Genomic DNA, 25,286 nt, shown 5'->3' with positions numbered 1-25,286 from the left:
ATAAAAGCCATGTGCCACTGCAGGCTTCCTTATAAAGACAGCTGTATAGTGTTCTCTTTTTGGACACTGAAGTCAAAAGCAAATAGCTGATTTCCCAGGAAAAGGTACTACAGAACCAATTCTAACCAGTTTCTGCCCAAGGTATGGTGTTTTCTTCTGACTGTCAGAGTCACTAGGTCACAAAACACAGCTGGCTCTCACCAAGTTTCACCGTGCTATGTATGTATACCATAGTAACCAGAGGAATAGTTCTCATACAAGGTATGCCCTTGCCCCACCCCCAGAGAATCACAAGCCTCAGGTTAAATCAGAATGAGACCATGAGCACAAAAATTTAACAAATTAATGTCTCTAAAAGGGCTCAGTGAAAGGAGGAAGCCATTACTGGTGAAAACATGAGAATGGACATACTTTGAAGCATGCTTACAATTGTAACTACTATTCAAGACTCAAATGAAACTGTAATCCAGTCAGATAACACTACCATGTACAGAAGACAGTCTGATATAAGAGCTGCTATTTCCTTAAACTTCCCAGCTGTTCTTCCATATTTTCAACGTACACTAACAGTTATGTACAGGAAAACTAGAGATCATCTTCTGGTTTCAGACTTACCACCTATATCCTAGAACCAGTTTGCCACTAACTGTGAAACCACACTAATATGTTAAATGTATGCTTTACTAAATGAAAGGATTAGCAAAGGAGCTTTCAAAGATGGGAGGAAGCTCTTACTTCTCTAACATGGTTTCTCAGTTATAAATTACTTGACCCTTAACCTAGGATGAAGTTTCATAAAAGGGAAGATTACCTTCTTAGGAAAAGGGATTCGGCATGCTAAATGATCAACAGAAACACATGCAAGAAGGCTCGTTCAGAGGAGCAGCAGTTACATGATAAATGGCAGTAAGATTAAGTCACTAGACAAATTGGATTAATGCTACTGGGCCTCTCTCAATTCAGACCAGTGTGTTTAACGTAACTTCAGGAGTTTAGGAGCCCCTACAGTTCACACTGATTGAAGGAAATGCATTCAAATTAACTGTTGGCATGCAGACCTAAAACCACTGATTTTGACCTAGCAAGTTTTGGCCTTTTATTTTATGCTAGTTTAAGGGTTCTCAGGGGACAGACACATTTTATGAATGAGATACTGAGGACTAATTCTAGATTTCATTCAATAAAAAAAAGTCACATGTCAGGAAGCAGGAGCTATTCAAAGACAGGGAATAGTTTCTATTTTTGAACGTCCAACAGCCCAAGGTAATATCTACAGATCACAGAGAAGCTTTAGGTCTTTAACTGACAGGCACAGCTATAGCTACACATACCTATCTTCATTCATTATATCTGGAGAGAAGACAGAGAAAGACAAAAAAGTAGCTGAATACTTTCTCCCCACATCTAGTGATTATTGCTACAACTTCTTCTCTATTCTGTTTTTCTATAATTCTAGGCTGTAGTAGAAAACAAACTCTGAACAACAGCCACCACATGCTTACCTACCTGGGACATAACCTTCATCAAAACTTCTATCACAAACTCCTCAGGTAGGTAGTTCCAAAGCACATACAAATATAATTACTTCCTCCCAGCCCTGCCCTCAAATTCTGGGTTTTTTTTAAGATGGCAACTTACTGTAACATGTAATAAGAGACAGGTTTAGAAATAACAAAACGACTCCACCTGCAAGTACAGTATTTCACACTCAAGGTGTCTTAGCACACGTATCTTGCAATTTAAAATTAATACACACTATTCAGGCAGGATCCACATTAAATTCATACTGGTGAAAGAGACTTGAAACCAAAGTATAACATGAAGCCTGCTTTCAAATAAATCTGATCTGTTGAATTCAGTGTTCCTGAAACAAATTAACGTGAAAAATTGTTAGCAAGTCTACCTATGCAGTGTATTTTATTCTACAGGACTAAGTTTGTTACCCTTTTAGTTACTACTTTTGTATATTGAATCTTATCTGGAAGAAAACATTTAAGAACATCCACACGGGGAAAAAAATAAATGCCCCTTCTGTTAAGCAAGGAAAAGATTAGGCCTCAGCAGTTTGAAACATAAGCACTCAACCACAAAAAAGGCCTAAAAATGGCCCGAAGTAAAACCTGGGATGAAGCACTACTTGAAAAACACAGTACACATGCCTATCACATTTTTGGCCATCCCTACAAAGCTCATGTGATTCTATTTCGAATTTGAAGAACTCATTAGAAGGGAAGACAAAAGTGTGCTGCCATTTTTGCAGTTTCTTTCACTTGTTTTGAAAAAAGAAAACAAAAAAAATCAAACCCCAACAACACAAAAACACCACCGCAAATTTCTAGCGCTAATAATTGATACTTGCAATCAAATACAAAATATTGCAATATCACCTTCCAGCAATGAAAGACTGCTAAGCTGAGAAAAGTAAAATACTCAAAGCCCAGAAGGGGCTCAGACAGTACAAGAACCTGCACTACAACAAGGGACCCTTGATCTCTCAACCAAGATTTGCAGAAGTACAATTACTTTACATCTGATTTTGTAGTCAATTGAAATCCACTTCATATTAGGCATCTATTGCTCTCAAGATAACTGTGAGATACAAGAAACAGATGCTGGGATCACAGTATGTTAGAAAGCTACTACAGACAGATGAAGTTTTCCATTCTTGCCTTGCAAGAGAACAGAACTGGATCAAAATCAGACAGCACTGATCAGAGAACAAGCCTTAGCAAAGATCCAAGCTCCCTTTCCACCAAGTTCAATAGCATGTTTGCTTGATCTCTACATCCACCTTTATTTTTAACTCCGTGACTAAAGGATTAAAAAATCTCCCTTATGCTGATACCAACCTATTTTTCCCCAATTTGAAAATCAGCAACAGATTAAATACCTCAATAAAAATACACTAACAACTGATCAACCATTTTGAAATGTCCCTGACATTTTCTAACACTAACACATTCTGCTCCAGAATAAAAACATAGCTTTCAGGATACACAGAAAAGGATGAGAAGTGTCATTCCCTTGGCCTGTATTTCTCTTGATAGCTCTGGATGCAGGCTTCCCCAAGTTGTTAAAGCACATGCATGAGACTTATAAATACCTTATTTTGCACATCCATGGTTAGAAAACACTTGCAAGCTCCATTTAAGTGATGATAGACTCCTACTAGAAATACCTTGAAGTTGTCAAGTTCGCAGAACAGCCAAGTGGAAGGAAAGAAAATAAAACATATCACCACAAAACTTACTTGATTTTAGTACTAGGTGGAAATCTCTAGTTTAAGCACTAATTCTTCCCTTTGAGCTGATGCAGCCAGTCTAGTAACAGCTAACCAGAAGCCAAAACTATGTATCCTGAATACTCACTAAATCTGTATAATCTTGAATACAATTTTGAAATAAGAAAACTATGAAGATTCCTTTTTCAAACTCATACAAGAAAAATGCCATCTGACAAAACCAAGTACAAGTCAAAGTTTCTGGTGTGACAGAAAAAAACCCAGTCTGGTAAAAACATGCACCTAACTGATCCAAACAGTCAAATGCAAAAACGCATACATGCTTTTACTTAGATATGTTATATTCATATTTCCTGCTAGACACATGCACTGCCCTCCCAATTTACTTACAGGAAGAACCAGAAGGTCTGAACAGCAGCTCAAGCCATGCCAAACCATTTGCTGCTATTTTCTAAGTCTGGAAAGTATTTACAGTCGTTAAAATGTTAAGAAATGTTAACCAACCTTCTGAAAGGAATAAATTCATAGACTATTCTCCAAGAAACAGAAGAGGGCAGCCCAGAGGGATGGGGACTCTATTTATTCATAAAGTTCCACCTCCTCACACTGTTACCATCCAATAAAAAGGGGACTAAGCAGGTAGAAAGACACAAACTGAAAAAAAAAACAAGCATGAACACCTTGAAAGAGAGTAAGCATTCAGGACACTGAAGCAAGGTAAGTTATGTAGTCTTCCACATATGCACTTACTCAAGTTATCTCAGCAATACAGCGTAACTGCAAGTGGGACAAGAGGTGGTTTGTACAACCTAAGGCACTATTCACCGTGTGAAAGTTTAAGAACCCTTGACCCTAGCAGTCTTGCTGAGCAAGTAATTTCCTACCAGCATGTGTTAAGGCCTATAGATCAGCCTCATCTTACCAGAGCAACCAAGGCCCAAGATGCAATCTGTGACCAGCCACTTAACAGTTACCTGTGCTTACAGAGTGGTCTATTTGAAATAATCTCATTTATTTCAAAGAGGCAGGTGAGATTTTGAGCAGTAGCTGCCAGAGTTAAGCCTTCAGGGCCCATACTTAGGATCTTGGTCAGACCTATTTCAAAATCATTTAACTCACAAAGAATATCCTAACTTCTATGAACAACAACCATGAAGGACAACATGTATTTTTACATAAAGATTATTTTTATTAAATAAAAAAGCCATGCACTTGTGTATACTCCCTCACCAACCTTTTTAACCCAAGTTTTTTATTTAGTGGGCACTCTATGGATGTTCTTAAACTTTCTGAGGTGCCAAGAAACTAGTAGAGCACCATTCCTGACAGATACTCATCACCTTTTCTCTGTAAAGAGAAGAACTGTTAGGATCCTCCAACACTCCTAGTTTTAAAAGCTAACGAAGAGGCACCTGAAGAAACATGCAAGTTAAAAGAATACATCATTTTAATACTGTATTCCCTCTGTCCAAAACAATCTTTTCCCCTAAAATGAACTTAGTTTGCAATTCAGCCAAGTTCAACTGCTAAGCATTTCTAAACATGTGTTCATCTTGTTTATGAAATGGAAACTCTATCGCAGAATTCCAAAAGCCTAAGGCGCAGGACAGCTGAATCCTAGACCACAAGTTAGATCACTACTTTATTACAGAGGTGCTAAGAAACTAGCAGTATATTTGGCTATTTGTAGGCCATCTGAAACTAATTCACTCTCTTAAGTCAAACAGCTGTTTTATTCTCTGCTCTTCATAAGCCTGTGTTTTATTTTTTTCCCTTTCCTTCTTAAGAAGTGAAACGGGCTAGAAAAAGTTTCATTCTTCTACATATTCATCCTTCAGTATGTGTGCTCTTCTGTTAGTGCCAGACACCATGTTTACATGAATATGAAGTCAAAGTACAGGGATGTTCAAGTCAAGACATTTCAAAACTAAAACAAAACACAGGCAGTTAAAACACAGCAAGTTAGAAATCTGTACAGGCTCAGTAAACATGTGACTGGCCAACATTAACTCCTAAAACTTTTGGACGGGAGTAAGCCAACATCTGCAGGTCTAGAATTTCCACAGCTTTAACCAGCTGATATATTTTGCTCAGATTAACATATGCTCTGCAGAAAATTGCTTCTCCTATGAACAGCACACTTAGTATTACCACACTGACAGAAGCATACAAGCCATGGACAATTAAATCCTTTCTGGTACAGTAACAAAGCATTTTAAGATAACTATCTAGTATATTTTCCCTCCCCTTTACTGTACATACAAAGGCACCGGCTGCTCACTTTTAAACTGGCAGGTAGAGCTGTAAGACCGTCGCTAGAAGCAAGATGAGCATCCATACACAGCCTTGTCATTCACTTCTGCTAATACACAAAATGAAAAGAGCTTCTAGGATATTGCAAGCAGGAGACAGAAAGTTACATACCGGTTATTTCACTGACAGATAAATCTCAGGAGGTTGCACCGACTGTCCAAAATAACACCAAAATTAAGAGGCTGCCATTGACCATCTGTTTGCCTCTCCCTCAGGAAAAAAGTGCATATCACAACAAGAAACGGAGCCTGGCTCCAGGGAAGAGGAAGAAGAGGAGAGAGGAAATTTCCACGCAAATTCTAAGTGAATCACGCTGCGATGCCCGCGCCCGGCCGCACCGGCCCGCCCCGGCAGATGCGAGCGGTTCCGGGGCCACCGTCCCTCCGCCAGCGGGGCCGGTGGCCCGGCCCGGCCCAGGGGCTTCCCCGCGCCGGACGGGGGGGCGAGGAGGAAATAAATACAGTCTCCTCCGGGCAGCGACACGGAGAGAGCCCCTTCCCCGGTGCCCCCAGGGAGGAGGAGCCGCCCGCTCGCCCCCGCGCCCGCCCCTTACGGCCCGGTGCCCTCGGCGCCCGGCAGCGGCCCGGCGCGTCCTCCCGTCGCCGGGGCTGCACCGGCGGGTGGGCTGCGGCCTGCGCCGTCCCAGCGAAGCCTCGGCGCTCTCGTAGCCAGAGCGGCCCGGCTCCCCCCCGCCTCCTCCTCGTCTCTCCTTCCCTCCTCCTTCCCTCCCCGGCCCGGCCTTCAGCTCGCACTCACCCGCCTTCCTCCTGCCTGCCCGGCCCGCGGTGCGTGTGCGCGGCTCTCCCTCTCAGGCTGCCCAGCGCGGCGGGGGCGGCCGGGCGGGTGGGTGAGTGAGCGTGCGGGAAAGGAGGCGAGGGGAAAAGGAGGAGAAGGGTGGGGATGGAAGGAGAGAGGCGGCGAGGAAGGAGAGAAGCGGAGGGAAGAAACCCGCGGCGGCGCTCCTGGGGCGGGACGTGCGGCGGCAGCCGGTCGGGCGCTCGGGCGGCTGCTCCGACGACCTTTAAGCGAGGGACGGGCGATCTCCGAGCTCGGGGCGCTCCGCTGCCAGCCCGGCCACCATCTTACATTGGGGAGACTTGCCCCGGACGCCGCCCCCGCTGCGCGTGCGCTGCCGGCAGTGGGCGGGGAGCGGCGCGGGACGGGGGACGGGGCGCGACGGCAGCGGCCGCGACGGCGCGGGGCATGACGGGACTTGTAGGCGGCGGTGGTGGCCCGGGCAGCGCGGGAGGCGGCGGAGGCGGCGCCGGCCCTAGCCGGAGCCCGGTCCTGTTCCGTCAGGCCGGGGATCCGGAGCTCTCCGTCGGGCAGGGCCGTCTCACCGCCCTGCTCCGGGGAGTCCCCGCCCGTAAACTCCCTGCAACTTCAGACACTTGTTGCTGGACATTGAACCGCGCGGTTTTCAAGCAGCAGGTTGATTTCTTTAAAGATTTTTTTTTTCCCCTGGTGTTGGTGTTGCTTTGGGGGTTTTCCCCTCTGCCGGGTCGAAGCGATCCCGTGTACCTCCCCGTCGGAGTTTGCCGGCTGTTGGCTACAACGTCGGGGGCTGCGCTGAGCCGCGCTGTGCTGAGCTGCGCTGAGCTGTGCTGAGCTGAGCTGAGCTGAGCTGAGCTGTGCTGAGCTGCGCTGCCATGAGCTGAGCTGTGCTGAGATGAGCTGAGCTGCGCTGAGCTGAGCTGTGCTGAGATGAGCTGGGCTGTGCTGAGCTGAGCTGCGCTGCCAGGAGCGCCTGGCGCGGCTGTCAGCGGCTCGGCCGGGGCTGGCCGCGGTTCCCGCGAAAGCCGCCGTGTCCAGCTCCGCCTCACGGCGCCCGGCCCCTCGCCGGCCGGCGGAGCGGGAGTGCGCGCAGCCACCGCCACGGCCGGCCGGCCAGGCTACCCCGCGCCGCCTCCCGCCTCACCCTCCTCTCTCTTTACTCTCACTTTTCATTTTGTAGAAACTCAGAGAAACTATATTGCTTCTGTCCCCTCTTTCTACCTCAGACTCCCTGTGCCATGGACCTGTTCAAATTGCACCCATATCCCTCTCTTTTTCCTGTGATCCCCGATGCTGCATGAAGGACTTCATCGCCTCAGCTGACAGAGTGCTTTTACTCATCGCCTTTAGAGCTCTCCTGAGGCTTTCCTGACCTGGCATCCTTAGCTCTCCGGGCAGCCAGCCTCAGCCTAGGTGTTTAACAGTTATCTCCAGTGCACAAATTATTAATACTTTTGCCATGACAATATTCACCTGAAAATTTTACTTATTTCAGCAGTTGAGAGGTGTTCATCACCAAATGCACTGGCACAACAATTACATTTAATCACATGGATTTTTTTCTCCTTTACTTTTGTTTCTTAGTTTGAAGTATTATACTAGTACAGCTTTGTACAATATGCCTGTTCAACTAACAGTGGAACTTGTGTTGACATAGCTTATCTCCTTCCCAAAACAAGTTAATGTTACCTTGCGCATATTAAATTTTAGACTGATATATGTACGTCCCCCACAGGATAGCTCTACAAACTAACTTTACTGCTTCTTGCTGTCAGGAAGACCCGGGTCTGCATAAAAAGATACGCTGTTTTCAGAAGTAATCTTGACATGTGAACTCAAATGCCACGTTATTCAGAAAACAAAACATACAATGGAATGTAAACACCTGTATATGTGAGAAATCCTGTTTCTCCGCATATATCTTAGAGTGTAACATATACTTAATATACCAATGTAAAAGTAACTAGTTAGGATATATTAATCAAATTCAGGTGAATGTATGTATATAACAATGTATTTCTCAAAAACTGTATTATTTTTATATTTTCCTGTCAACTGATATATAACCCATTAGGTTCCAGAAGTACCCATTATGTAAGTAACTTATATAAGTAATGTGATTGTCGACACACCTAATACCCAGCAACATTTCCTGTTGATTAAAAGCAAGTACTCTGGCTTGTAAAGAAAGGTTAAAAATAATATAACTAAAACCTGCAATTTTGAACCAGAATTGAGGCTGTTAAGATTAAGTGAAATCTGTGCTTTCTTTTAATTCAGAATTAAGGAGTCTTTCCCTTAGTAAAATTCTGTTCAAATCACTTTGCTGAGACCTGCATGAACAGATAGCAGCAGCATCCAATAATAATGTTGGAAAAAATCTACATGGCTGAAGACTACTCTGGCTGATGTTGCCAAAAGTTATCCGTAGCCCTGCTTCCAACTCTTCTTTAATCTGGTAAGAATAATTCACTGAGCCATCATGTGGTCATTTTAAAGAATAATTCACTAGGCCATCATGTGGCCATTTTAAAGTCCTTAAATTAATTATTACTTTTAGGTAGTTGGAATTGCTTTCATAAGGTTACTTAACTGCATTTTGATAACTTATTTACTTTTGGAAATTTTTGGGTTTCATTTGTTTTGAATGGGTCTGACAACTCAGCAGGACTGTTTCTAAGAAATCATTTCCATGTTCATAAAGAAAAGCTTTTGGAATACATTTTCTTGGAAATAACCAATATGCAGTTTTAGAGTAAAATCTATGCACTAGTTAGAGTAAAAATGTCTGTTCACATGATTTATATATTGTGGTTCAACCGCCAGTTCCCTGGCATTTGTTGCATATGCACTGTCATGCATTGATTCACACCACGTACTGGGAAATTGTTCTCCTGGGCAATGATCCACAATCACTGTCTTGAGGAACAAACATAGGAACTTACTAGGATTCTGGAGTTTGGCGTGAAGCCAAGCCATTTTCAGGATTCCTCCAGTGTTAGGCCACCACCATTTCAAATGGCTGCCAACCTCTTTGGAGGAAACAGTGGAGGGTCCAGAGAATGCACTACAGAAAGACATGATGGTGGTGTACTGATACTGGCAGGAAAGAAGGAGGTGGAGATCGAGTAATTCCATGCCTGGCTGGGATAGAGAGTAATTATGCTGGGACTTTAGGATGGTAAAGTTGCAAAGCATCTGTACAGATTGCAGTCTGAATATTCAGCAACAAAGAAACAATACAGCAGCACCTCTACATGTGGACTTTCTGCTCACTGGGATTGATAATGGTCTACCAGTATGGGCTAGAAATATTTATCACACGTATATTTCACTGTGTTGGTGCTGAGGAAATACTTCCTGTTTTATGAAGTTCATGACCTGAAGCTCTGCTGGCAGCAGTGGCTGAATGTATGTGCCTATATTTCAGGCTGAAAGTTTGGTTTCATAAATAGAAAAAAAAAAATATTTTCTCTAGCTTCTGCAAAGCCTTATGGATCGCTACAGAAAGTTCACAGATATTATTACAGAGTAATATACAATGGTCAATAACAGGTTTTTTAGAAATTCAGCTTTATTTACTGAAACAGAAATAAGAATTGCTCTACAGACTGCATTGGATGTTATTGATGTGTCCACTCCTTTTCTCACTCTTGGAGGTCCAAACATTTTTCTGCTTCTCTGACTAATGATGCCTTTTACTTGGCAAATGCACTGAAGAAAGGAACTGCACGACTGTTCTAACTAACTGTAAAATAATAATAAAGGGCTTTGTTGGGAAATTAAGGGCAGGTAAAAGGAACCTTACAAACACTCTGATCGATATTTGCTGCAAGTGGCAGATGTTCACTATGCCTTGTTTGAAGTCCATGAGAGGAGAAGGCGATTTCTATGCTGCTCAGGAGAACAAGATGAGTGAATTGTCCTGCTCTTTCTTAAATGAGAGAATAGAGTGGTGAAAAATGAATATATTATAAAGCTAATGAGAGAAATGCATCTTTGTTATGTTTTTGAATTATTAGGGGAAAATGAGAACCTCAATGGGATGCTTCAGCCTTTTTTTTTTTCATTATAACCTTATTTATTCAGCATAACTCTGGCACAGCACACCTTATCTGCTAAGTGCACCTATCTTTGCAAATGAAAGCAGAAATCCTTCCTGTTTTCTGAAAAGGGTGTAGTGAGGATCTCCAGGAAGCTCCCACTATTTGTTAACCACAGAGTGCACCTGAAGTAGTGGCATAACATCCTAATATTCTTCAGAGAACTGGGTTTTTTTCACAATTTACAGCAAATCTTCCTGTGTGGTTTTTTTTTTTTTTTTCATTCACCCAAACTCCTGTGAATCTAGACACTCATGTCCAAGGTAACACAAGTTGTCATAAACATCCTTCCAGCTCTTTTTTTGCTTTCTGGCTCCTATGCTGAAATCCATTCATGGAATCCTTGAAGTTCTCTTTCCTATCCTCTTCCTTTTTGAAGTATTTTTTATTCATTAAGCAACCTGTTAGGCTAAAGTTCCTCATCATAATGGTGTCTTTGTTGTCAGAGATAAATTGCAATTATTTGTTATTTCTGCACTGAACTCAGTGCCAATGATCATAGGTTTCTTTTTTTTAATCAATTTTGGGATCTCATTCCCATCTGTTTTTTCGAGTTTGGGCTTCCGTAGGAAGTGGTTGTTCTCAGCAAATCCCATAGTGTTTAAAAAATAAGAAGCCTCTCTCTCTCTACATCTCTTTTCTGTAGAAATCCTGTGTTGGTCTTGGAATGGGAAGGAGGGAAGAAGATGCTGGGCAAATGAGAGGGATAATTTCCTGTTACTGAATAGTAACAGACTTGAGTTTGCAGTTTTATGTGCACCTCTGTAGCAATGTTACCTTGAATATGTTTCCAAGAGCTGAGAAAAAGTCAAAAAGTCTTAGAGCAAAAGGTGATGGATAAATCAGAAGGATGTGCAGCATTGCATAGAAGGGTACTGAAGTATATTCAACTGCAGAAGTGAGAAAGACCATACAGATGAGAAACCAAGAGGGCTGCACTGCTTTGCTCTGTGAATAAAAATGGAGCATAGTCTTTGCCCTAAGATCTCCTGCAACACATGCAGGTCAGCATCATGTGCACCAGAAGGGAACAGACTGTAAAGCAATTGGCTTGAATTCAAGAATTTTTTATTGCTGAATGTTTGATTACAAGTGTTTTATAATCTCAGCATTTTGAAATGTTTAATTTTGGTAATTCATCTCATAGAATGTGAAAGGAAGCTCAAGAATGCTGAACAAATTATAAGCCAAAGTATATTTGCTATTGCTTTTTTTTTTCTGCATTTGATGTTGCAATAAATATGCCTGCCCTGCAATCTGTATTCCTTTTAACTCATGGGATGCTGCCCATGAGAGTTCTTTGAGTGACAGGAAGAGCAGCAGTGAGCCCAGATGCGTAGCAAGCAGCGCGAGGTGGGAACACAAGATTGGGTTCTTGTTTGTGGAGCCCCACGTTGACCACAGTAGAGAAGGTGGCTCTAAACAGATGGAAACAGGCTCATGGCTCATACAGCTCATTTTCCCGTGCCAGTGATGGCATCTGGATACCACCTGGCCTAGAGTTGCAGAGCTATGACATAATACAGGATGTGATAGGAATACTTCCTTCAGCAGCATTTTCAGGCTAACCACCTTTCTGGATTTCAAACAGCTTTTTCATAACCTCAGTCTTTGCATTTCAGTTCAGTGGTTTGAAAACAGTATTAGTCCTAGAACTCCATATTTGAAGTGACATCATTTGACAGCTGTTTTAAATCACCTGGGTCTGTTACAATAGAGAAGATCAGCAGTTGACTTCCCATGGGTAAATCTTTCACAGCTTATCCTATTCTGGCCTGTTAGAAGTCCTGGAGGTCCTGTTCACATCCCTTCAGCTCTTGTAGAAAAGCCAGCGTTATTTTGATTTATGGCAGCACTAGTCCATTTCTCAGCAATGTCCCTCTCTTGCATTCAGTTTGACCAACAGTCACAAATAGTAATATTTGAGGCAGTGCCATAAAGTTTGGACTGGATGTGTTGATACATATAACCCATGAGACAATATCAGGGAAGGAAAGAGGTGGTACTCAAAAAAAAAAAAAAAGTGTGCATCTGGAGGAGCACACATATACTGGAATTGCAATGGAAGCCATCAGCAGGAGTGATTAACATACTTGATCCAGATGATCTTGTAACAGAAGAGAGCACTCAAGGGCCAGACACCAAAGAAACCTTATCACATTATACAATGAGGGAAAATTATTCAAAAATGGGTAGAATCCTCTCATGAACTGAATGCAGCTCATAGCTGAGAGCTAGTGAGCCTGGGTTTTATTTGTGCAAAAAAAGAAAGTCCAGCCACTTTAAAACAATTATTACAAATATACTCAAGCCAACTCATCTGAAATATTTGAAGTAACATGCCTGTGTAGACAGGACTTCATTATGTTACCTATTATTGTCTTCAGGGAGTCATCACGTGCTCTTTAAAGCAAAACATACATTACAAGGCAGAATGATTGCTCATTATTGTCATATTCCTTAACTGCCTTCTATATTAGTGCATTGAAAGGAATGTATTTTTCCTCTTCTGCCCTTCTCTGCCTTCATCCAACAGCACTCAGCATTTTCCACAGAGCTCAAAATTGCTCACATTCTTATAAAAATGCCTCAGCCATATGGGATTTGCTGAGATGAAATAAAAAGTGCATGACTTGAGAAAATGCAATACTTTCTCCTGCATATTGATTCCATGGTTGCTGTATAAACAGGAACTGCCCATTATGAGAACTTCCACTGACTTTTTCTTGTGTTGGAGCTCGTGTTCTGCATAAGCCAGGTTGACAGGAGCTCACCTGTCAAGAAAGTATGACGTTGCATTAAAGGGTTGGCATGAACTTTGACGCTTGTAAATATATTGCACCAGCCAAGCTCCAGCTGCAACCTTGCAATTTTCCAGACAGATATTTCCTTTTGCCAAAAGGAGTGTGACCTACTGCAGCTAATATTATGCTATATAAACAAGGCAGATAAAGAGACAAGACTGAGATTAGATAGGTTAGATAGGCAAAGTAATAGATTAAGAAGGAAAGATTGGGTGGGTAGCCAGCTGCTTCCCATTTGTGTAAAGAGACTTGACCAAAGTCAGGGACAAGAGAGAAGCGAGTTGCTGGTTGCTTGCTTCTTCACTCCTCCTCTTTGCAGATAGGAACCCAGACATTGGACTTCCTTCCTTCTGTGTAATATATACCTTTGCTCATTCTTCTGAGCAGTATATGCTTTGACTCATCTCAGGCCTACTTCAAAGACACAGAAATCAGAAGGAACACTCTCAGACCTTTCCTACTAGAGTGAAGTCATACATCCTCAACTTAGGACAGGTAAACAGTGAGTTAGCTGAGCTCTTACTATAGACAAGGGAATTAATTTTTCATCTTCAAGATCTCATTAAAATTCAAGTTTAGTTAAATTTAATAATTTAAGTGAAAATGCCACCATGGGTTTTTTAAAAAAATAGTTTAAAAAGTAAAGTATCTATTTTTGAGGTACATCTATTTTGATGCACAGAAAAAGCAATCAGGTCTGAAAACATGCAAACTGCTGAAAGAATAATGGTTCTGTTGTACTCCTGTAAAAAGAAGGACCAGGTGGCCTAATCAAGTTTTATTGGGCATTGCTTTCTAATTGTTGACATGACTGAACCATCAAAGCTCTAAAAGGTGCTTGTCTAATATTCTGAGCAGTGTACTTCCTTAAGAAAACTTACCTCTGACACAGCATTCACCTTTAATTGATACATTTCCTCTCAGATAACTGTGGAATTAAGATGATAAATAGAGTCAAAATAGTTTTTCAAGGTTCATCTTCATCTTATATAGAGTTTTCAAGTTTAGAGCATGGGTATGTCCTCCTTACAGGACGTCTGCATGTCTCAGGCTGCAGAGGGCTGACAACTGCCATGGAGCAGACTGACAGCACAATTACCTGCAAGGTGTGCCCTACTGGGAAAAGGCTGAGCTTCAGCAGTTTGGTCATGTCACAGCATGTGACAAAATGTTACCAAAGAGGCGATTACTCCTGTCCTACCACAGAAGTCCTTGTGTCAATTGGTTCTAGCAATGGCAGCCATGCTTGAATTGAAGAACTTCTTACTAAGCTATCTACGCCGTGATTTGGATGAGAAAATGTGGGATGTGGGCAGAGAAGCATGGTGAGAACAACACACGCTGCCCTGAGTGATACTAGAGCTGAGTGTGCACTTACTCTACTGCATTGTATTCTTCCCCTTGATTTTAAATACCAGCAGTTAACAACTATCCCCTCAACTGAAGCTGTCCAAGTTTGTGTTTGCACTGTATTTAAATAGGAGGTAAGTTGCTTACAGGGACTCCTAGAAATGAAGTAGGCTGTTAACTCTAGATGGATACTAGCTCCTCAAAGAGCTAGCTTCTTGTCTCACGTTATGCGTGAAAGTTCATGTGAGGCAAGATTTGGAGCTGGATCATTATTTCATGAAGCCATGAATAGAGAGAAAAGACACAACTTTCAAACAACAAATCAGTTTATTGAGAGCACTAGGGCTATATGACTCACTCAGATTTATCTGAGTGGGCAAACAAACCATAAAGTATTGAAAGAATAGCTGTGATCAATGAAAATTAAAATAAAAACATTATTTTGTTCTTGCTGAGATCAGAAAAAAAAAAATCCACTTTATGCATACAGATTGCCTAGGTTTGGAATATCAGTAAAGGAAAAAAGTTACAGGTGGTCAGGTTGACAGAACTGGTAGTTCATTTTCACATATGGCTAAGGCTTCCAAGAGCTCTGCAAGGTAGTTAACACAGAAGTTTTTGGTTTGGTTTTTTTTTTTTTTTCCTGAAAAGAAAGCGAATTAGTATTTGAGTCAAACACATGCTGATGTGTTTGTCAAAAAGACTTGATCACTGAGACAAATCACAAGAGAAATATTCTTCACCTGGTGGTCAGATTAGCCTTTTGAATGGTGGGATTTTCTCTGCCCTGTTCCCTGGCAGGTTCCAGTTGCATATCTAGTGGAAGTTTATTTTTTTTCACAAAGTGTCACTAACAAGAGACTGAGAGTGTAGAATGCCCAAAACTCCTCCAACATTCATAGGAGGTAGCAGTTGTATAGTAAGCTGGAAGGGAAGAATTTAGCAAGCCTCTCACAACCTGAACAATCTGAACTCCTCCAGTGAAAGGGAGGCATCAATCTTCCCTGTAAAGCTCTTCAGATCTCACCTCAAAACTGACACTAGACTTTCTGAGAATTCTGGGAAAGCATACTTTGAAACACATTTATCATAATTCAATATGAAACAATGTCAAACTAAGACACCCAAAAGGCATAATCAAATCCTCATTAAAACTACGGCCACCTAATTTTTAGGGGTTTCTCATAGCTTAGTGTCCTTGTGTAGTTATAGACTAAATATACCTGCAAGCAAACCTATTCTACAGTGTTTCAGAATGAGTCAGTACCTCAAGCTTCTCCTGGGCTGGACCTCACCATAACGACTTGTTTCTGCAGACAAACTGCTCATTAAAGAGGACTCAGAGTGATGCATAAGAAAAAACAAAATTATATTGTTACCAGGCAGATGCCCAGGAATGCAGCTGAGTGATGCAAATACAGCAGGAGAAGACTTTAACAGGCATGTGACTTCCATTGAAATATTTTGACATCAGAGCTGATGAATACAATTTCTTGTTCCAGAAATCGAATTTGTCCAGTCCATGTCCTTTAAATTCTTGCTCCTGAACATAATTCTTCCTGATTCTCAGCAAACTTACATGAAACAAAAAAATGGACCAGAGCAGAAAGCTAATCCTTTCTCATGCTATCTATTTACAGAGGTTTTGTTTCCAATAAGTTATCTCAGAGCATCACAACAGGGGAAGTATTTCAGTAACATATTGTCAGAAGTGCACAAACTATATTTTGCGTACATCTTTTGTGTACAGGGTGCTTCTTGTCTTCTGCCCAGAGAACTCCAAAGCAGTGGACAAAGCTGGGAAGATAATTAAAAATGTGGTAGCATAATTTGTGAAGCAATTTTACATTGCAGGAGAGATGGCATGGCAAGATACCCTTTTCCTGAAACTCATTGGTTCTTGTATCAATTTCACTCAGTTTGTAAGTATAAAGTAATGATTTATTTCAATTTAGCTTAAATTGACTCCCTCTCCCAATTTCTTGCATTGTATCTAGTTATGGAAAACCCTCTGCTTTACATTAATAGCACAGAGATTTTTGTGCAATTTTACACATCTTCAGTGTTCCCCAAGTGAACTCATTATACTCATGTAGCTTTGCACTCATTCCAACCCACCCATTCTCAGATGGGAACCCAAAAGAATGAAAGAAGTATATAAGTCAGCTGCAGAATATATAGAACATGCTTTAGAAAGTGCTCAGAGTGAATTACAGGATAAAGCTGATATGTAAACCCCTGAACAGAATGAATATCAATAAGGCAGTCGATGTGCCAAGACTTCTATTTACTATATCAAATATTTTCACTTTGCTTATGCTTTGTTTTTCCAGCATTTCCTTGGTTGAAGGTTTCTGCACCTCTTGTTGTCAATTACTAGCAGCTACATCATTACACTAATCAGATCACCTTCTGGGCTAATAACTGCCTCATTGCCTTCAGTAGCTGAGTGGAGATATTATTACAGGAAAAGAAAGACTATTCTTCATTCCAGAATAGAGATGAAAGAGAAACAAAACAGATAGTTTTAAGGGCCCCAAAGCAGGAATTAGGGAAAAAATACGATACAGGACAGAGCCAAGAACAGTATTTTTTCACTTTTCCTCTGAAGCCTGAGCAAGGCTCATAGAGACCCAACTGACAAAGCAGGATATTGCTTATCAAGGCATTCATTTCTGGTCAGATGCCTATAGTCACTAATTGTCCTCACCTACACAGGAAGGGCAGTGCTTGCTGTTGTTCGTCTCCCCCTGCTCCCTGACCCCAAAGAAGGTGTTCATATAACTTTGAGAACTTTTAGCTCATGGTTGCTTTTGACTAGATAAACCACTTACATGAGCTAGCGACAACCTCCCACGGTTTCTTTGATGAGCTTAGATACCATGGTGACACTGGAAATATCTAGGATGGAAGACAGAGAAATTACAAAATTATTTTGTTGAGAAATGCTGAAGGGAAATGTCTCAGACCTTTTTCTAAGATTTGATGCCAAGCTAACTATCTCCATGTATAAAGCATGCTTTTTACAGCAAAGACAGGATTATAGCCAGCTAAGAAGTTTCTAGGAAATTTAGCTAGCACATAAGACAATTCAGGATTTTTCACTCTGCCAACTAACATAAAACAAAAATATATTATTTTTGCTCTGTTCAGATGATGGGACCAGGTTGAAGATCCATTCAGTCAGCATTCCAGGCCGGCTGTGAGATGCTATACGCATTTTTACAGAACAGTAAGCTGAGATGCACAGAGTTAGTGTCAGACAAAACATAAACTCTATGAATTCTTATGGTCTAATCAGTAGCCACAAATGTTTCTGGCTTTTTGGGAAAGAGGCATATTTCACAATGCAAGGACTGGTCTATTTATGTAAATGCACTTCTTTAAGGCAAGTTTTCCAGTTTCAGCTGCAATGCCGAAAAGCCTTTTTTCATTTTTATCCATCATGTGATGGAGATGTGAAAGATGTGATCATAACGACACTAAAGATTAAAAGTAGGAAATTAAGTAGGGCCTCTTAGGCATTTGAACAATACTCTTTTTTTGGCTAGTAATTATTCTTCCTGGTAATAAGAACATGTAAAGAGAGTAAATTATATCATCATCATTGTTATCTTCATATCTTGATGTATGATTTGACTATGAACCACTAAATACAGTACTATCAAAACTAAGAATGTTTTACTTGTAGCACATCACAAACCACCTATAAGTTACAAAGAGTAGGTTCCCACTGTGCAGCTAATTTAAATTATTACTAAGAGTTATTTCCACCTATAGAAATTAATGTATCTCACCACACAAGCAGAATTCGCTACCCTACAGGCAATTCGGAACCTCCTTTCCCTGGAATCCAGGGGAATTGATATCCATCCCTGAGTATTTAGTGTCAGCCTACCTTTGATACTTCATAGATTTCTGTCTAGTAATTAAGGATGAAAGGCATTGGTGTCCCTTCTTGAACCCATCTGTGTTGCAGAACTTGCTGAGAGCTACTGTTAGGGAGAGGAATGAGGTATTCTTTCCCTATAGTGACTTGTCAAAAATAGACTACCAAACCAGTCAGTGCTCCTGGGTAAACAATGGGAACCTAAATTAAAGGACAGCAAATAAAGCAAGAATAAGCAAGAATTACTGTTCATGGACTTCCCTACTCATTAAAGCATGGATGGATGGATGGATGGATGGATGGAGTTATGCCAATAAAAATATGTGCAGAATGTATGGTATGGTCCATCTAGATGCCTCTCTTACTTCATCCATACTAGGAGCTGAACTGTCACAACTATTTTGCATTAAAATATCACATTGCTGACAGAGAAAGAATATAATAAATGCTGTGCAGCTGGAGCCAAATGTGGTATTTTTTCTTCTGCAGTTCAGCTGCCCAATGACCTACCCCTTGCCATTCACTATTTCAGGCTGTCTTTTTTTTTTTCTTGTTGCTATGTGACCCTAGGTCAATTGGCAAGGAGAGGAAAGAATTATTTGGAAATTTAAAATACTAAATCTGCAGTAGTTAGAAAGGATTTTTTCCTTCAACAGAGTTCAAAAAAAAAGTGGGTGCAATCTGGCTGTTTCTGAATGCCAAAAGAAATATGACAGCTCTTAATGCCTGGGAAAGGCTTTAAAAAAAAAATCAATTATTTATTTCTCTCTCTGCTTTAAAACTTCATGTTCCTTACAGAAACACAGCTTAGGAAGTCACACTGTAAGCCAAATTTTTCAGTAACTTTTGAACCTGTTGCAATTTCTGAGTCAATTCCAACCTAATCTGATCAAAGGCTAGAGGGCTCATTAGCTTAGTGAAAATCAGGGAAGGTATAAAGGAAAAAGATCAAAATTAGAATCGCTGTGGAAGGAAGGACTGAAGCAAAACCTCAAGCTATCCATTGCATTTGCTGTGGCTGGGTAATCAGCACATGCATCTCCAAGTTTATCTGATACCTGCCTTTCATAGTCATGGGGCTTGGTGTGGCACATGGGCAGCAGAGGAGCAGAACTACAGCCTCACAGGGAAGATGCACAGGAGAGGGTACAGGAATGCCCCACCCAGGTACCAAGGCTGCTTTAGTTCAGCTGCTTGGGGACTAACTTCACTTATTTTCTACTTTTACCTCTTGCCTGGCATTCTTCATTTCCTGGAATGAAATGAACAATTCACTGTCATTCTCATCGTTTTAGCTCTAGTCTGTTCACGGCTAAGACCAGGATAAGGTAAATCTCAAAAAAATATGGGACCTTTGACTAAATCAACAAATTAGGCCAAATTATTGAGAACACATTCATCTACTGAATTCTGAGGATTCCCCTCTTTTCTAAAATGTTAATTTCTCTCTCCACTTCTGACTAAGTGAAACAGTTTCTCTGTTTTCTGTCTCTTTTTTCTTACAGCTGCCTTGCCAATTCACTCTCACCCCAGGAGCACTGTTCTCTCTCTCTCTATTACCCCTTCTGCCATCCCATTATAGGGGAGATCTACAGAGGCAATGAGTTATTTTGCCAATTTCCCATGGGTCTAGTTCATTGGACATGGTTTTGCAACCATGAAATACTGGTTTAATAAAGTTCAAGAGGGGAAACTACTGGAACTAAAAATGAGTACTTTTGGTGGAATTTTTTTATCCTAAAGGTAATACAAGAAGGAATTTCTGTAAGAATGTTGATTACTACTGGGATGGAGAATGGTAAATTGACTTCAGACACAGACTACTTCTAAGCTACTGATACTTGTTATTTGTTCTTCAGCTCCAGATAAGTAAGTGTATAAACATGCTTTTTATTTTCTTTTCTTTGTGCCTGGTACTTTTTTTTTTTCTTTCTTGCACATACTTTAAATGCAGCTTTCTTCACAGGATAACTCCTATCAGAGCGGGTGGTTTTTTGGTTTTTTTCCTCCCCCATACAAGATTGTAAACCCTAATTCATATGCAAAAATCATTTATTGTCTCTATTTTTTTAAGACTTCAATCAGAAACCAGGCAAGCTGGAATCATCCTGGTGATCTTTTTTCAGTTAAAAAAGAAATTAAATTATTCTAATAAATGTATCTCCTAGTGCAGTGTCTGAATTCAGGTATTTAGCCATATTAAGTGAAAACGGCTTATAGGGCAGGGCTTGGAAGGAAAGACTCACTTGAGCGTGGCATGGAAAGGAAGAGGGAAAGACAAACGGAACGGCACGGAATCGGTGTGTTATTTACATCAGAGGAGCGAATGGGCGGAAGCCCGGCGCTCTCCCTTTCCCGCAGCCGCCCCGAGGGAACACGAAGCCGACCGGCACGCGGAACCATTAACCAGCATTAACTACAGCTCCCATCAGCCCGGGCGCGGGGCTGCCCCGCCGCCGCCGGAGCCGCTGCCCGTGCCCCTGCCGGAGCCCGGCGCGGGAGCTGCCCCGCGGTGCTGCCCAGCGGCGCCGTGCGGCGGCAGCGAGGCGGGGCGCGGCACGCCCAGCCCGGCGCGCCGGACCGGCCGGGCCTTCCTCGGGCGCCGGCGCCGCGACGCGCCTCCCTCTGCCCAAGATGGCGGCTCCGTTGGCGGTAAATTCGGGTAAGAACAATCTGAGCGCGGGGCTGCGGCTTCTCCTCCGCCTCTCCCCGCGGCCGTCCCGCTCCAAGGCCGCCGGCGGCCCTGCGCTTCTCCTCCGAGCCCGCGGAACCGGGACGGCCGCCCTGGGCAGGCCGGGCGTGGCGAAGCGGCGAGGCGAGGCCCGGGCGGGCAGCGGGGAAGGGCTGCGGGGAGCCCGCCCTGTGCGGGGCGCGGTGTGCTGGGAGAGCGGCCTCCCGTGCGGCGGTGCTCGGGCTCGCAGCTCCGCGGTCAGAGCTGCCGCCATGCCTGGCTGATCCTGGAGGGGAGTCGCGTCAGGCAGCCGAGGCCTCCTTGCGCAGAGGGGGCTGCGGTAACTCGGTGTGCACGTGGTTAGGCATCGTTTCGGTATTACACTCGTGTCCTAATGCTATGTGGCGTAAGAGGCAAAAGGGAAATATATCCAGGCTTTTGCCCTGCTTTCTACATGTCGTGTCATTCAGTAGTTAGAGAAAACAAAGCCCCTGTTCCTCTTTAGCCTTCTTTTTGTAAGACTGGACCAGGTCACTTCTTTCAGCCTCTTATTAATCCTATTTTCTGGCTCACTATTTCAGTGTCTAGCTCTGAGGAGCCCAAAACTAGACACTAGACTAGTATGGGAGAGATGCCTGAATAATCACTTACTTGCATCTGCTGGCTACAGCTGTTAATACAGCCTGGAGCCTATAGCAGCCTTTGCTATGAGCCTGTGCTGCTGACTGGTGTTCAGCTTCCTGTCTGCCAGGACACTTGGATGTTTGACACTTGGGTAAAGCTGCTTTCCAGAAGTTCCTTTGGTTCCCAGCCTGTGCAGTGATTCTGTATTGGGTGCAAGATGTTGCAGTTACTCTTGTTGAGCTTCATTAGGTTAACAGTAGGAGAATGGAGACCCTGTGAAAAACAGTTATCACTGGCATATAGGCCAAAAGGTCTGTAAATAAGATTTTGTACGTCAATAGTGACAGTTAATGGTAATTTTTAATTCTAGCTAATAGAATTAAAATCTCCATTCCTGTGGCAAGCAAGGAACAAATTTTACACAGAAGACTTTTTGATCTCACTGAATGGATTGCATCCCTGTAGCCTCACAGAAAAGCAGTAATAAAGCAAAGACTCTTCATAAAAAACTATGGCTTTGTTGAAGTGAAAATTGGAGTAGTTCAAAAGAGACTATTTTATGAATTACACAGCAAGTGTAGTTTTATGAATTACACAGCACAGTCTGTAGCCTTATAATTAAAAAAACTAGAGAAATAAGGAGTTTTTTTACAGGAACTTTGAGAAAAATTAAAAGGAGATGTGGCACTAGAAGTAGTAAAGATTTTGCCTTAGGTTATAGTTTATTGTTATGGGAACAGACATATCATCCTGGTTGAGTCTATCACTTGGCAAAATGTTCAGGCATATAAGCATCAACTGCTACTGTTGCCAAGAGAAGCAGCTCAGCCTGTCTTTTCTTGCTACCCCTGATGGGACAGTCAGTCTTTCTACAATAATAACAGAACAGCTCAAGTGGGAAAAAGTCAGCATGGATGCTGAAGTCCCACCTCTTCCTATTCCAGGTGCTTATTCCTTTCTCTGCAATAGTTCATCTTTGTGCCATTGCAGAGCAAACTGGGTTGTAGATGTGATCCTGTTGAAAATAAACTCCTTTTTGGATTAGATTTTGCTTAGAGAAGTTAGATCCTTAATTTGCTCTAATTTCCTAGAGTACGTTTGTTTGGGCTGGTGCGAAGCAATTATGTGGTAGGGACAGGAGCAAACAAATGGGCCAGGGAAGAAGTTGAACGGCTTTTGGCAAGCACTGTGGTTTGCTGCTGGTGTTTATTGGACTTGGTAATGTAGTGAGAGTGAGAAGACAATTTCAAGTGGAAATAAATCTGAACTCTGAAGTTGTGTGGGACAGCCAGTTACAGCCGAGTGTGAAATGACGCATGCAGTAGTAGCTATTTCTAGGCATTGTACAACACTCTACAAAACACTGATGCTCAGAAAAGGCAAATTTGTCCCTTTTTTACAGGTTGGCCTGACACAGCTGTCCTGGCACTGCTAAATGTGTGTCTCAGTCATTTGTAAATTCATGTGTAGCTACTCAGCATGAATGGCTTCATCATTTAAGTGTCTAGATGTCACCATTTAAGTATGGCAGTCTTTGATCTGACATTGTAGAGGTACTTTGAAGCTTAGGAGATTGGCATTTTGATTGTTGGGAGGGATATCAATTTCAGTTTGAGTAATCAAAGGAGTTGGTGCTCTCTCAACAGAGAGTGTTTTTCTATGATTAGTGAGGCAGGATTTTACACCCCTTCCAGATGACTAGCTCAGTACACACTGGTTCATCTCTGACAGTGTAGGAGCAATGAGGGTGATTTAAATTGCTTGCTTTTACTTAAACTGCTTTTTGGTTTTCTCAACTTACTCACTCAAGTAGTAATCTTTGGAAATGGTTGAAACAATTTTTCTTTAGCCATCGACTGTAATGCAAGGGTATTGTATATTTTGATTTCATGGGTTGTTTAGCTAATAGTGAAGGGAGTCCTTTTCTGAAATGTTCTGTAGAAGTGGTAGAGTCACAGTCCTGGAGGGATTTAGAAGACATGTAGATGTGGCACCTGGGGACATGGTTTAATGGTGCACTTGGCAGTATCAGATTGATGCTTAAACTCGATGACCTTAAAGGTCCTTTCCAACCCAATACCTGTATTGTAAGTATCCTTGTAAGATGACTTTCAGCAACAGAATTAAGTGTGTACATAATCTTTTTTGGTTCTTTACTTCCCTAAATGCAATTAAATTTTATATCAGACCATTGTTGTTTTTTTTGTTTTTGTGCCTTAGGAAAGGAAAATACACTTTTTTTGATGGGTGTAAGAGTATACTGACATGCCAAGAGTAACAGTAAAGCAAAAAAGGGTCTACTTATTGAATGCAATATAGAAATAATTTGTATTCTTCCTTTCTCTATTTCAAATACATTGTTTTATCTCTTCTTTTAGCTGCAAGCTTGTGGGGTCCATATAAGGACATATGGCAGACTGTAATGAATGCCATTTGGAAAAGACAACCTGAAGCTGTTCATCGTCTCGATCAAGTTTTAAAGAAGCACAAATCTGACTTCATTTCTCTCTTCAGAAATCCGGTACTGGGCTAATGCTCTCTTCTGAAACGGGCTGGAGAGTTGATGATTTACTCTGTCTTATGTTGTTGTCTTACATGCCATTTTAGACCCTGGCCATTCTTTTCATTTTTACAGTACATGACCCAGATGTGTTATGCCAGTCCTGTTCTGCTGTAAGAATACAAATAGTATTAAGTAGGAAAAAATAATACATGCATATTATATTGTATCATCTGCAGGATAATCTACGATGATTTTTTTTCTCTCATTATTTGAGTGATATTTTGAAAGCAATAGTAAAAGTATCTAATGATCCATCAGTCAAGTATTAACTTTTTTTGTTACTCTTGTGCGTCTGAAATAAAGCATGAAGCTATTTTGTTTGGTTTTGCTCATGTTTCACTCAGATTAACAAACACACAAAACAGGTGAACCCATGAACTTAAAAAATACAGAATGTGTGTTGTTCAGAATGCCAGATAATGGGAAAAACCTCCCTGTTTCTTGGCTGGTGGGTTGTAAGGTAGTAACTAGGAATATATCTTCATTCAGTGGTGTAATTTTTCCAATAGAAGATGGCTTTTTTAAATTGATAGGTCGGAAAATTTAACAGTCAGCTATAGAGTTTCATCAATATATTTTAGCATCTCAGTTTAATGGAAAAGGAATGATGTAGAGAATAGTTGGGAATAACACAACAGTTCTGATCAACAACCCAGATGTCTTTCACTGAGTTGATACCAATTCCTTTTGAGAATTGTATCGAAGTTTACTTTCAACTACTAGTATTTTGAGCAAACTAAATGTCAGCACTGATTGTATAAGATTATTTTCTTACGTTCCCACAAAGACACCACTGCTGTCCAAGCATGAAGCATTTTTAGGATGCCGTTATATCTCTGTTTAAAAACACTGCCTTTGTTTTTATGATGACAACCTAACATGACAGAGCTGTATTTGTGAGGAAGGATTAACATGTAAAGCTTTATTCAGTATTTGATCTTGCCATTTTGAATA

General features: G+C 41.6%; 2 protein-coding genes and 1 long non-coding RNA gene across 11 annotated transcripts in view; 1 reads left to right on the top strand and 2 right to left on the bottom strand.

Moving 5' to 3' along the window:
- Positions 1-6,428, bottom strand: part of CNOT4 (CCR4-NOT transcription complex subunit 4) — a 76,796-nt gene extending 70,368 nt beyond the window's left edge. For 7 of the 8 annotated variants that reach the window (XM_038154897.1, XM_038154904.1, XM_038154902.1 and 4 more), the window contains exon 1: positions 6,311-6,428. The gene's annotated coding sequence lies outside the window, so the exon portion shown is untranslated. The remainder of the gene's footprint in view (positions 1-6,310) is intronic. The other variant, XM_038154898.1, reaches the window with a different exon arrangement.
- An 847-nt stretch (positions 6,429-7,275) lies between these two features.
- On the bottom strand, positions 7,276-20,859 carry LOC119708449. The gene is made up of 4 exons (XR_005259078.1): positions 20,721-20,859; positions 17,420-17,486; positions 14,117-14,163; positions 7,276-13,205 (listed from the first exon to the last, which is right to left on the bottom strand). It is a non-coding gene; the product is annotated as an uncharacterized LOC119708449 (long non-coding RNA).
- Positions 20,860-20,961: 102 nt separating this feature from the next.
- The window catches only part of NUP205 (nucleoporin 205), a 45,993-nt gene continuing 41,668 nt past the window's right edge, over positions 20,962-25,286 (top strand). Inside the window, exons 1-2 of one of the 2 annotated variants that reach the window (XM_038154895.1) lie at positions 20,962-21,136; positions 24,148-24,290. In XM_038154895.1, the coding sequence (XP_038010823.1) occupies positions 21,109-21,136; positions 24,148-24,290 (171 nt within the window). In that variant the 5' untranslated portion in view covers positions 20,962-21,108. The other variant, XM_038154896.1, reaches the window with a different exon arrangement.

The sequence above is a fragment of the Motacilla alba genome, chromosome 1A, assembly GCF_015832195.1.
Source record: "Motacilla alba alba isolate MOTALB_02 chromosome 1A, Motacilla_alba_V1.0_pri, whole genome shotgun sequence".
NCBI classification, from domain to species: domain Eukaryota; kingdom Metazoa; phylum Chordata; class Aves; order Passeriformes; family Motacillidae; genus Motacilla; species Motacilla alba.
Note: the sequence above shows the minus strand (reverse complement) of the source record. Positions and strands in the feature narration are given on the sequence as shown.